This window comes from Adiantum capillus-veneris, chromosome 2, assembly GCF_014529385.1.
Source record: "Adiantum capillus-veneris isolate H3 chromosome 2, ASM1452938v2, whole genome shotgun sequence".
NCBI lineage: Eukaryota > Viridiplantae > Streptophyta > Polypodiopsida > Polypodiales > Pteridaceae > Adiantum > Adiantum capillus-veneris.
The window spans coordinates 39,540,543-39,552,623 of NC_140932.1; the positions used below are offsets into that span (position 1 = coordinate 39,540,543).

General features: G+C 40.1%; 2 protein-coding genes and 1 pseudogene across 3 annotated transcripts in view; all 3 read left to right on the forward strand.

Moving 5' to 3' along the window:
- The window catches only part of LOC147462652 (uncharacterized), a 3,352-nt gene extending 1,087 nt beyond the window's left edge, over nucleotides 1-2,265 (forward strand). Inside the window, exon 1 of the mRNA XM_086526919.1 lies at nucleotides 1-2,265. This exon is cut by the window's left edge and continues 1,087 nt beyond it. Within this exon, the coding sequence (XP_086383045.1) occupies nucleotides 584-1,357 (774 nt within the window). The 5' untranslated portion in view covers nucleotides 1-583 and the 3' untranslated portion in view covers nucleotides 1,358-2,265.
- Nucleotides 1-4,011, forward strand: part of LOC147462651 (uncharacterized) — a 5,431-nt gene extending 1,420 nt beyond the window's left edge. The window contains exons 1-3 of one of the 2 annotated variants that reach the window (XM_086526929.1): nucleotides 2,460-3,365; nucleotides 3,437-3,717; nucleotides 3,787-4,011. In XM_086526929.1, coding sequence (XP_086383055.1) covers nucleotides 2,609-3,365; nucleotides 3,437-3,717; nucleotides 3,787-3,834 — 1,086 coding nt within the window. In that variant the 5' untranslated portion in view covers nucleotides 2,460-2,608 and the 3' untranslated portion in view covers nucleotides 3,835-4,011. Of the gene's footprint in view, nucleotides 1-2,459; nucleotides 3,366-3,436; nucleotides 3,718-3,786 lie in introns of those variants that run through there. The other variant, XR_015190035.1, reaches the window with a different exon arrangement.
- Nucleotides 4,012-8,528: 4,517 nt separating this feature from the next.
- On the forward strand, nucleotides 8,529-9,154 carry LOC147462653 (histone H2B.3-like; annotated as a pseudogene).
- The last annotated feature ends 2,927 nt before the right edge of the window (nucleotides 9,155-12,081 follow it).

Consider the following 12,081-nt stretch of genomic DNA (forward strand, 5'->3'; position numbering starts at 1 on the left):
TGTGCAGCATCCCATGGCAGATTGTTGTTAGGAATTATTGAGTCCATGTAAATAGTGTTGTTAGGAGAGGGCTGATCAGTAGGGGTAGGTAATGGCGAGGAGAATGAGAATGGTTTGGCCATATCAGTGAGAGAAGGAGATGTTGAGTGGGGCGAGAGAAAAACTAGCGAAGAAGGGGAGAGAGAGAGAGAGAGAGAGAGAGAGAGAGAGAGAGAGAGAGAGAGAGAGAGAGAGAGATGGTGGACATGCAATTACTGTTGTTAGGAGAGGGCTGATCAGTAGGGGTAGGTAATGCTGATGCTGGGCATGGGTGCAGAAGGAGTAGATAATGGCGAGGAGAGTGAGAATGGTTTGGCCATATCAGCGAGAGAAGGAGATGTTGAGTGGGGCGAGAGAAAAACTAGCTAAGAAGAGGAAGAGAGAGAGAGAGAGACATATGAGAGGCTTAACAAACTATATTGACGTTAAGTGCTAGCCAGATAGTAATCTCATGGATTGCAATTTAGCAGTCTATTTCTCTAATGATTCTAGGAGTCAAGTTCTCGTGGATCGATAGTGATGTGCGATTTTGGTATGTTTCAGAATGAACACAGAGCATACTCTTAATGAAGCTATTTGGAATACCATTATCCGGATTCAATCTATGATGGATTCCCATCGAGCTTCCATTAAGCTTCAAGACGATGTGATGCGTATATTGTTTCAGGGCTTAGGCTCTGTTTGTGAAGGCAAGGAAAAATGTCTTGCTAAGCTATTGACAGAGAAGGGCAGTGATTGGAATGGAAGTCTTAATGATTTCAATACACCTAGTAACTTCTCTGAAATCTTGAAGCTTTATAAGGACAAAGGTATGGTCATTCCTCAAGAATGGAAACTATGTCTCGGTAGCGAAAGTCAACCCCATGAACTGCAAGTCTTTCCACCTAGCAAGGAGGATGCTGATAGAAACACCTCTATGTGTGTTTGCATTGACAGGATCCGATCAAGACGTTGTCAACAGGATTGCCTCATATGTTGTGAAAGATGTTCAAAGTGTAGCAGAAGCAAAAAGGAGATGATGCCATTCTTATACATATCGTTAATAGATCAATTGAGATGTCTCTGTCAAAGTGAAGAAAATTGTCATGATTTCTTAAGCCTGTGGAGAGCTCAAGACCGGTGGTTGGCTAAGGAGCCCTCTCAACACCCTGACTTCATTCAAGAAGTTTGGGACGGAGAGAAGATGTGGATTTACCAGGACTATTGGAATCCTGATGCCCTTTGGGAGGCTCAAGTTGTGTGTCAAAATGACAAGTGCAAGATGACGTATCGTGCATTTCCCAGGTGTTTGTCAAGCAAAGAGCTTCTCAGTAGTTAAAATGAGGACACACAAGCCTACGAGTTTGCATGTACCAAGTGTAAAAAACAAATTCGGGGAGAGAGAAAGCTTATCAAAGGAGACCCAAGGAATTTTTCTCTTCTTTTACATTGGGATGGATTTCAGGCAGCATCAACAACTATGAAGGATAGTGTTGTAGTTGAGGTCACTGTCTTGAATGGAGGAAAACGATCTACTCTAGGTTCTATTCCTGTATTGTTTCTTCCCCTCTCAAACAAAGAGTTGGAGAAGAAGCATGGAGACATTCTCTCTTCTTTCCTACAACCCTTGCTTCTAGATCTAGAAAGCTTATTTCTAGATGGTTTCGAAGCTAACTATGCCTACAACAAAAGCCGTATTCATCAAGGGCTTCCAGATGACTCAACAAAGTTGCCAGGAATCCTAATGATGTGCACTGGGGACCATCAGCTCAATGTAAGCTGGGACAATTCAAAGATGGCGGAAAGAGCTTTTGTCGACGGTGTAAAGCACATGCAACACTTCAGCAAGATGCAAATGGGTCGAGATATGTGTATGATAATAACAGATTTCAAGCTAGACATCCTCCTCAAGGTCGACATGTAGAAGACATGTGGTCAGGAATCGAACGAGCTAAACGATCTCCTACTAAAGAAGGTAAAGAAGATATTCTATGGGATGCAGGTTTGTCTGGACAATCCATTCTCTGGAGATTGTATCACTTATATGCATTTGACCTGTCAAAAGACTTAGTATATGATGCTATGCATGTACTATCTCTGAACTTATTTCAGAAGTACATCAAAAAGTTGATCTCATCTGCTACCACACCAATGAAGCGTGACATCGGCAATACTGTTAAGGAGGTTACAGCTTCCATTCCAAAGATTATTTTGCACTCAGGGCGATGGCCAAGGAATCCATCAAAGCACTTCAAAATGTTTGAGGCAGAAGAGTGCCAAAAATTTGTACAGTGGTGTCTGCCTCACATTTTAAATGTAGTGCAGGGAATCACAGACAAACAACGTCAAGTTGGGATGCTTCTTGTTGATATTGCACATTTCTTTTTCAATTTCTCTAGAAGAAAAGGATGGTCATTGAGCAATATCCAAACATGTCGCTCTCTATTATCATCATGGAGAATCTTGTCAGAACAATACGAGGGTCCCAATAGCTCCCCTTTGGAGCATGTTGCAGGTATTATTGTCTCTCAAGATTATTGTCTCAAAGGGATTTTATTAAGTGCTTGATTATTATAGTATTGACTAAGTGATGCTTGCATTACTACTGTGTATAGGTAGTGGAGAGATGCTTGACGATATCTTACGCCATGGCTCTCATGATTGCTTTTGGTGCTTCTCTTTTGAGAGGAGCATATCAGGCTACTTAAGCATTCCAACTAACAATAAAGCCAATGAGATATCCTATACGAATTTCCATAGTCGCATCTTGTTTACAAATACATGGAAGCAATTAGAGATTGAAAAGGACGGGCTATTGTGTGAAAATAGATATCTGCAAGCTCTTCACTCTTGCTTACTTTCACCTCAAGGTTGGAATTTTGATGAAATGTCAAACCTTGAGTGTCATAATTCGCATTCTTTGTGTGCCTTTCTGGCAACCTCAGAGAAGCAAGCTCGAGAGCTATGGAGTAGTGCAATTCGGCTTGGTCACCCTTATGCTTGTAAAGCTTTGCTTAATAGAAATGGAATAGTTATTGGACGAAGATTGAGAAAAATTCCTTTCTTATTAAGTTCCAATGAAAAAGAATCGATCAAGAGCCTATCAAGTGGAGACCCATGCTCCTATGGATATGAGTATTCCAAGGTGTTTGTAGATGAGGTGAAGTACACTGTAGGAGATTATGTGGTAGTAGCTAAAGATCTCGACTCAAAATTTTATGGGAGGCTATCTAAAATATTTTCAGTGGAGCAAGAAGGAGTTGTCATTGTGTTTGTCACAGAGGAGGCCATTGTGGAAATCTTTGATGGTATTGCTGATGTTTCTGGAATGTTCATCCTACACAAAAGTAAGAGGAGTCATTGTGTGTCAGTGATACTACCAGTCCATTGTATTTACTGGAAGTTTTTTTTATTCAAGGAGCAAGAGCTGATATGGACGTCCTGCATGAAGTTAGTGGATCTGATCGACGTCATCGTCTAGTGCTTCCAATGGGGCTAGGATGTGTTCCTCCTTGGCCAGAGGAGGGTGACATTGTAATTGCTAAGGGACTTGCAGCTACGACAATAGAAGCTTTGGTGCACAGTGTTGATGTAACCAATAAGAAAGCATTGCTTTATTGGAAAGGTGATCATCATGAAGAAACTTTTTGGGTTGATTGGAAATTCATCTTCTCTATTCTGATACGTGGAACCAACGAAGTAAGTCTTGTTAAATACTTTGAAGTGATTCATGAAAATTCTTTTACTAATGTATGACTTGTCTTGCAGGTATCCAAAAGCATGGACGAGCGATACGATGCATCACATATGGATTGATGGGACTTCTTACAAGTTTTCAAATTATTTTATTGAGATTGAAAGAAATAAGGATTTCAATTATATGTAGATGTGTCCTTTCTTTGTATAGGAATTCAAATTTCTCTTTTAAGGATTATTGATCAAAGCTTGTATTTGATGACACAAGCTATTTAAAAGTTAGCTGAAGTTGCTTCATATAGTGTTTTGTGATTCCCTTTTTGTGTATTACTAGTTAGATTTGAGTTGTTGTGAAGCTCTCTTATAGTAGTCATGTTGTTTGTCACTCTATTTTTCTTTTTGGCAATCGACAATATGTATCAAGTGAGAAAGGAAGAGGTAAAATGTACTTTTAAAATAATCTTCTTGCTTCTTTAAGAGGTTAAATATGCAATCTTCGTGTGCTATGAGAGAGTGATAAAGTAGGCAAACATCCAAATATCTATTTCACAATGTTACTATGTTACGGGCATATGGTAAGCAATGATAACAACCTTCCAAAGTATACACTATAGTAACTCTTAAAAAGTGTAGTCAACCATAAAGAAAGCAATCCATAACTATATCATGTATCAAGCACATAGTATTGATTATATAATAAAATTACCACAAGATTGTCTTTGAATACCATATTCATCACCATGGAAGCCATATGCTATGATACCAATTATATATCTCCTTAAATGAGCTAGTAGTCTATAGCATTATAGAAACAATCTCAAGCGACCTATAAGAGCTAGGCGATTGGTCTTGAACTGAAAGATTTCTACTCAACAGGGAATTTGTGCATGCACATGCAAGTGTGGGTGTGTGTGTTTGTGTAGAGAGAGAGAGAGAGAGACAGAGAGAGAGAGAGAGAGATTTGTAGCTAATTTTCTTGTTTATAATGTAACTCTATGATTAATAACACTAAAAAATTTAGTATCTAATTTTTTTGTCATAAATTATCATGTATAAAAGCTTAGTTGTGTGTTATTATTCTACACTATTTCTAAACTTGATCAAATTTATTACAAACAGGAGTGTCATTATTTCTACATATAAAAAAACTCTCAAAAATTTCCATGTGGAAATGAAGATATATATGATGCTCCATTCTACTATTTCTATGTGGGAAAAAAACCTCCCCCAAAGATTTCCATGTGAAAATGAAGATATTTTTGCTTGATGAAAGTGGAGGAAAAAACCATGTTAGAAAAGTTAAATTTCCATTTTGGATATTTATTATCATAAGGAAAACAATTCCCAAATGGAACAATTACATATTATTATCTGGGAATAAAAAATTTATCGTAAGAAATACACCTATTTCATGATGGGAAAGATGTTTCCTTTATGAATATATAATCTCCACGTTAGAAACTCATTAGGGAGTGCATAACCACAGCTCAAGGGCACTGCGAAGCACGAAAAGAGAGAGAGAGAGAGAGAGAGAGAGAGAGAGAGAGAGAGAGAGAGAGAGAGAGAGAGAGAGAGAGAGAGAGAGAGAGAGAGAGACCCATTTCAGTGCCTCATTGGCAAGGGGGAAGGGAGGGCTTGTGGATGCAAGGTCTCTGTCTCTTTTATATAGTATATATAATATAGATGGCCATTGTCAGTTAAGGGTAGAGGAGGTTTGAGAGGCAAATGGTTCATGCAATAGAGCAGAAAGTTGATGTGGAAGAGCAACAAATGGATGTGAGGTTTGTCATGCTTGTCACAACGCTGGGGAAGAGGCTTTGGTTATCCCACAGATGTAGATAAGCCTCCATTATGCTCACTTGTCTTGATGAAGCTGGACCGAGCCTGGTTGTTTAATGCTTGAGTCATTTTTTGCACCAGAGGTGGCCCTCTACTTTGGGAGAAGGAGGCAGGTGCCTGTAGTTGATGAAACCTGCTTTAGGCTCCATTTAAACTGTGCACACATGAGCAAGGCCCATCAGACACTTCTTCGAGCTACCTTTGGTTCACATTGGGCAAACAACTATTGCACTAAGAATTTGCTCGTCAATGTAGACATCCAATGAGCTTCGCACAGGGTCTTGGATACTTGCGTAAGGGGTTTGTAGCTTGAACTTCAGCCTCTGTGACCTACATATAAGAGCAATCTCAACCATCTTCGTCCCGTGTAGAGCAACATTTCAAAGATGTTGCTTGTATCCATTTCTTCTCAGATGGAGCAACAATGCATAGTTTTCAGTAGCTAATACTGCTTTCCACCGTACCTAACATACGTTGTTGTGAGAGTTTACAACAACATTGACGGTTGGTGTGCTGCCAACATATTCTCAATTGGGGTAGTCATTTTCCTTACCGATATTGTTGCTTGTAGGCCCTTTTGCTTAACACTAGGTTGGTAACCTAACAGGACATAAAAGTGTCCTTTCAGGGTTTTGAAAAAAACCTCCAAAACCATAGTAGATCCACTCATTTTGTAAAATCCTTTCATGAGGTTATAGTTCAAGGCCTACTACACATGGAAAAAAAACGAAACTTGTAAAATTTCTCATCTTTTGGTCACACCAAGCCTCCAAAGTTGATGGACCAGTGCATTTTCATCAAAACAGTCATTTCTTACGTTTTGTTGCATAAAAATAAGATTAGGGATTTTTGTAGGAATTGAGATAAATTCCCTAGTTAACTTCAATGGGTTGGTGATCAGAACATATGATTGCTTCTCAATCACTATTTTTTGTTTTTCCAAAATAAATAGGTACAAAAAAGTTGAATTTTTACCATTCTGCAAACATATCATCAAAGTTTCTATAGCCACACTCAATACAAATAATATATGCATGGTTTCTTAGTTCCCTATTGTTCTTTATGTTCATAAGGAGCCATGGAGCATGTCAAAAGAATAATACATCTCTTACCAAGGGGAATTTTGGGGACAAAGATGAAGTTGTAAATACAGCAAACATGAAAAAGTTGGGTTCAACATTATGAGTTGTAGAATCCCATAGAAACTATTCAATATCTAGACAAATTTGATCCTTATAACTAGATATGGTTACTACCTACAAAATGCATGTAGTTGTCACAAGAAACTAACAATATTGAAAAACGTATGCTTGATATACTAGAATGTTTTATTTTCTTTTATAATTGAAAAAATTAACCATCGTTGTGTACTATGAAAAATAGGGTATTAGGTGTCCCAAAACTCAAGGAATGTTAGCTTTATGTTACAATATGCGACATAGAAAATCAAAAATGCATTTGGATATCATGAAATCGACCAAAAAAATCATAGAAGAGCTAAAATTGGCTAAAAACGGGATTTTATAATTTTTGTAATTTGGTCATAACTTACAACTTTAATATTTATTTCTCCCTGGAAGCATCATGACATGTTGAGGACTACCAAAGATAGTTCTCTAGCATTATAGATCTCACAAACATGAATTCTAGAGTGCTATAGTTGCAAAAAGTTGAAAAAAGCCAAAAACAGGACCCGTTTTTTCACACAGTTTAGGTTGTGAAATGTTGTGCAAGGACACTGTTAAAGATGGAATTGATATTCCAAAAAAATGTCGAGTTTTTTTCAGCTCATGAGACAAATTTCTAGATAGATAGCACCTCAAAATCCATTTTTAAACTCTTGACATAATTCAAGGAAAATGGTCACTTAATAGGACATAAAAGTGTCCCAGGACATAAAAGTGTTTCATTACCAACCTAGTGATAATCTCTATTGCAATTGAGTGTCATGCATCCACACTAAATGAACCGCACATTTGTAAAAAATTTGGGCAAGAGGGGAAAGATAGACGGAGTTGGGAAATTTTCAAAGGCCTAGCACATCCAGGGGCCACAATTAGACAATTAGCAAGAGGGTGCATGCAGGCTAGCCTATGTTGGTGGGCAATAATTTTGAGTGGTTGTTCACCTTCTCCGACATGTTCGTCTCCTAGCTCACCACGCCTCATCCACATCACGAATTTCCACCCCGATCCTCGATTTTCTTTTCTTGTGCCACGTGGTTTTTCTTGAAACCAGCTCTCCATAATAGAGAATATATAGATGGGGCGAAGAGCCAACAATAATGCTGGCAATTTTTGCTCATACTTGCATATTAAATTTGGCTTAGTTTGGCATATGATATGCAGGTATGGTATGATCAAATATACTTATAGCATTGTATATATGTCATATAATCTATTTTCAACCACGTCAGTAGCTAGTGTTGTGTTCAGGTCTTTCAAGCGCTTGCTCTTATTCTTTTGAAGATTAAGCAATATATATATCACTATTTTCAGATGGGATGTATTTTCCTTGAGATCCATAGATTCCCTCCTCTCTCTCTCTCTCTCTCTCTCTCTCTCTCTCTCTCTCTCTCTCTCTCTCTCTCTCTCTCCTCTCTCTCTCTCTCTCTCTCTCTCTCTCTCTCTCTCTCTCTCTCTCTCTCTCTCTCTCTCTCTCTCTCTCTCACTCTCACTCTCTCACATTATTGTGCCGCCCAGCTAGCTAGCCAAAATCTCATTTTCATGAGCTAACAATGACGACTGAGTCTTGACAATCTTCATGTTATGCTCGGGTTCCACTTCTCCACTTGGCCTGGGCTCCCAACTACCTGTGCTCTTCTCTCTCTCTCTCTCTCTCTCTCTTCTCTCTCTCTCTCTCTCTCTCTCTCTCTCTCTCTCTCTCTCTCTCTCTCTCTCTCTCTCTCTCTCTCTCTCTCTCTCTCTCTCTCTCTCTCGCATGTGGGAGGTGAGCTACAATATACCTGCATTCTAATGGAAAATGCCAAGCTGCAGGTGCACTCCATGGACCATGGCTCTCACTGGGTGGGTGTCGTAGGAAATAGATGCCATGAGAGGTAGTTATCTCATTAATATATTCCCAAGGAAAACTAAAGGATGCTGCACGAGCAGAGCAAAAGGATTTGGGTGGAGCCAAGGAAAAGTCTATAGCACCTATTGCCAAGGCAGAAAAAAGTGTTTATGTGATGGTTGGCAAAAAACGTCCAAGGAAGAATCTTGTAGGTGAGAAGAAGCTTGCCACAACCAAGGAAGGTGACAAGAAGAAGAAGAAGAAGAAGAGAGAGAAGAAGAAGAAGAAGAAGGCGAAGAGCAGAGAGTTCAGAAACAAAATCTACATCTACTTATTCAAGGTTCTAAAGCACATGCATCTAGAGATTGGTATCTCCTCTAACGTCATGGCAATCATGGGCTCCTTCAGTGTCAATATTGAAGTTTACACAAGAAGTAATAATTACCTGCTCGGACGCTACAGTAAGAAGCCCAACATCACCAAATGTGAGATAGAGATTATCATGCAACTTACCTTGCATGGAGAGCTTGCAAAACATGCTTTTATCTCTGAGGATGCCAAGGATGTCACCAAATTCACAAGTGCTTGAGCTATGCTGAATAGCAGCAAGCTCAAACGGGTGTTTTGGAACACCATCTGCTTATGAGATTTGTACTTGCTGGTCATTACGTTTCATGTTGTGCAAATTTTGTTGTGCCTATGTATGGCTTATGTGAGCCTTAATTTGATGATTCTTGCGCTATACATCTACTTGCAGGGTTTTTACCCAATGATCATCTATTGATACTTAGTATTGTAGTGCTTATTGTGATGTGGATTTGGAATCAAAGCATCAAATCCTTAAGAGTTTTGAGGGCCCATGAAAGTGCTTCAAATCCTTAGAGTTTTGAGGCCCCATGAAAATTGGGTAGGACAAACTGAGTGCATTCTTTCACCTATCTATTTTGCTATGTAATTAAAGGAAGAGCCCTTTTTCAAGCCTACCACATTGCATAAGAGGAGAGTTCGAGTGAAAAAGCTCCATGTATCTTGCAGTGGAAGGGAGATGCTGTTGTGGATTCATGACGAGCATCTTGGGAGGCCGGCGTCAAGGAAGGGGGAAGTTGAAGAGACGAGGGGGGAGCTAAAGATCCCACAATCATGTCATGCTCGGGTTGGAACTTGATTTGCATGGTTCATGGGAAGAATTGGCTGCCATGTGCACCTCATGTAAAATCGCTGACACAATAGGATGGCCATCAATTTGCTGAGGCGAGAAGGTGATTGGCCTTCTTGCATATCTTGATTTTTAAGGCATCATTAGCTTAGTGCCCCTTGGGCCATCAATTGACCGAGGCATGCTCACATAGGGTAGTTTCCATGGTAGCGGCACTAGCCTTGAGTTGCGAAGTGGCACAATGGATGCCATGGCCAATTGCAATCGCACTCACGTAATTGAGTAGCCTCAGTACATCTTTGAGTCACGAGAGCTACCTCTTCTCTCTCTCTCTCTCTCTCTCTCTCTCTCTCTCTCTCTCTCTCTCTCTCTCTCTCTCTCTCTCTCTCTCTCTCTCTCTCTCTCTCTCTCTCTCTCTCTCTCTCTCTCTCTCTCTCTGAGTTTAAGCAAACCCATTCATGAACTTCGGTTACCTCTTGTATCTCTTGCCCTAATTTTCGCGTTAAAACTTGGCCTCAACAACTCCTATGTCTTTCAACTCTCACTTTACAAAAAGCTTTTTGCCCAAGGAAGGTCTCTCTAACAACTCATCACAGTGACTCACTACAGAGTACTAGAGGCCGACCTTTGTCAAGCACGTTGTGTGAGGGATCAGAGGGGGGAGCCGACATGGGACAGTGTGAGGGAGGACTTGAGCAGACAAGAGATGAATAGCTACAACATGAACATCCAACGCAAGCGTCCAAGAGAGAGGGAGACATGAGCCTGCCATGTAGAAGCATTGATGCCTGCAATAGTTGGCTGTATGAGGTATCATCAATGACTCCTCATCAATCACCTCTATTGGTCATCAATGACCAATAGAGGTGATTGTAGTGGATGATGACACTATGATCAGCTTGCAAAAAGAATGTTGGGTCTAGGCATTGGGAGGGAGAAGTGAGTAGACAAACATGAAGGAGCTTGCTCTTTCGGCCCCATAAGCAAACCTTGACAGCTCTACAAGGTGCAATGTGTGCAAGTGTAGCATACATGGAAAATGATGGAATGCTAAACGATCCAGACCATGACCACCATGTGATTGTTGGCATGTTGCAGACATTCCCTCTAGCTACTACAAGAGGGGGTGGTGAAGGCAGCTTTGTGTTTAAGTGATGAAAGTGCAATTGTCATGAGACTATGTGATGTAAGTGATCAAGGGTGGACAAGGGGCACCACAACCAGTGTTGATGAGAAATTGTTGCCAACCAACCAGTATCGATGCCTATGATGTTGGTCAAAGGTGCATTCTATATTTGTGACTTATTTGTTGGGTACAAAATAGAGATCTTTGAAGCGATTAAAGTGTTCGTAAGGGAGGAGATTTTTATTGTAGCTACTAAAGTAGAGTAGGTGAAGAGGGTGAAACATTTCTTGAACTTTGCATTGGTTGCATGATATGCTCATCAAAAGAAGTAGGGCCATGAAGCTTGGCTATTGTTCAAGTGTGGGTGCTATGGGAGCGAACCTCAAGAGTTTCTCTCCAAAAACCATTTTCATGGATGGACTCAATAACAGATAGCCAAGGAAGCTCTTAACTATTTTTGGGAATCCATGCTTCCACCTTAAAAGCATGTGACGAAGAAATCCATCATCTATATTACTCTATAAGGGACAACAGTTTTCAGGCAGGCCAAGTGGCAGTGGAAGATAACTCACGATGGTGTGGCAAGAGATATTAGAGGGGGAGGGGGGCTTAGAGAGAGAGAGAGAGAGTCGGATTACTATTTGGATTCTGCATAGGCCATGTGTGTGTGTGTGTGTGTGTGTGTGAGAGAGAGAGAGAGAGAGAGAGAGAGAGAGAGAATGTACAACATCCGGAGTATGTCGGGCTGCACCTGGTGGACATCGGACCCTCTCGCACGCACCCACCGGTCCACCTCTCTCATCGCACATACCCTCTCTCATAGCCTTCAACGATGCACATCTCTCTCTCTCTCTCTCTCTCTCTCTCTCTCTCTCTCTCTCTCTCTCTCTATAGTTCTACCATTTTTCCAAACACAAAATTTGCGAGGAGGAAATTTTAAAAAAATAGTTTATTTTTTAATTTTTTACACTATTTTTCTCTATTTTGGGGTGGAATTTCTCCTTTTACCCTTGCCCTCAATCGGCATATTTGAAATAAAAAACAACACAATATTAAGGTGAGGCCCATTTCAATTTCAAAAACGTCCATTGAGAGCATTGGAAAAAGGAGAATTTTGCTCCAAAATAGTGTAAAAATCCAAAATTTCTATAAACTCCTCTTGGAAAATTCAAGAAAATGATTTTTTTAATGTTTGGAAAAATGTTTTTTCTCAAACATTGCGCACTTGCCAAGC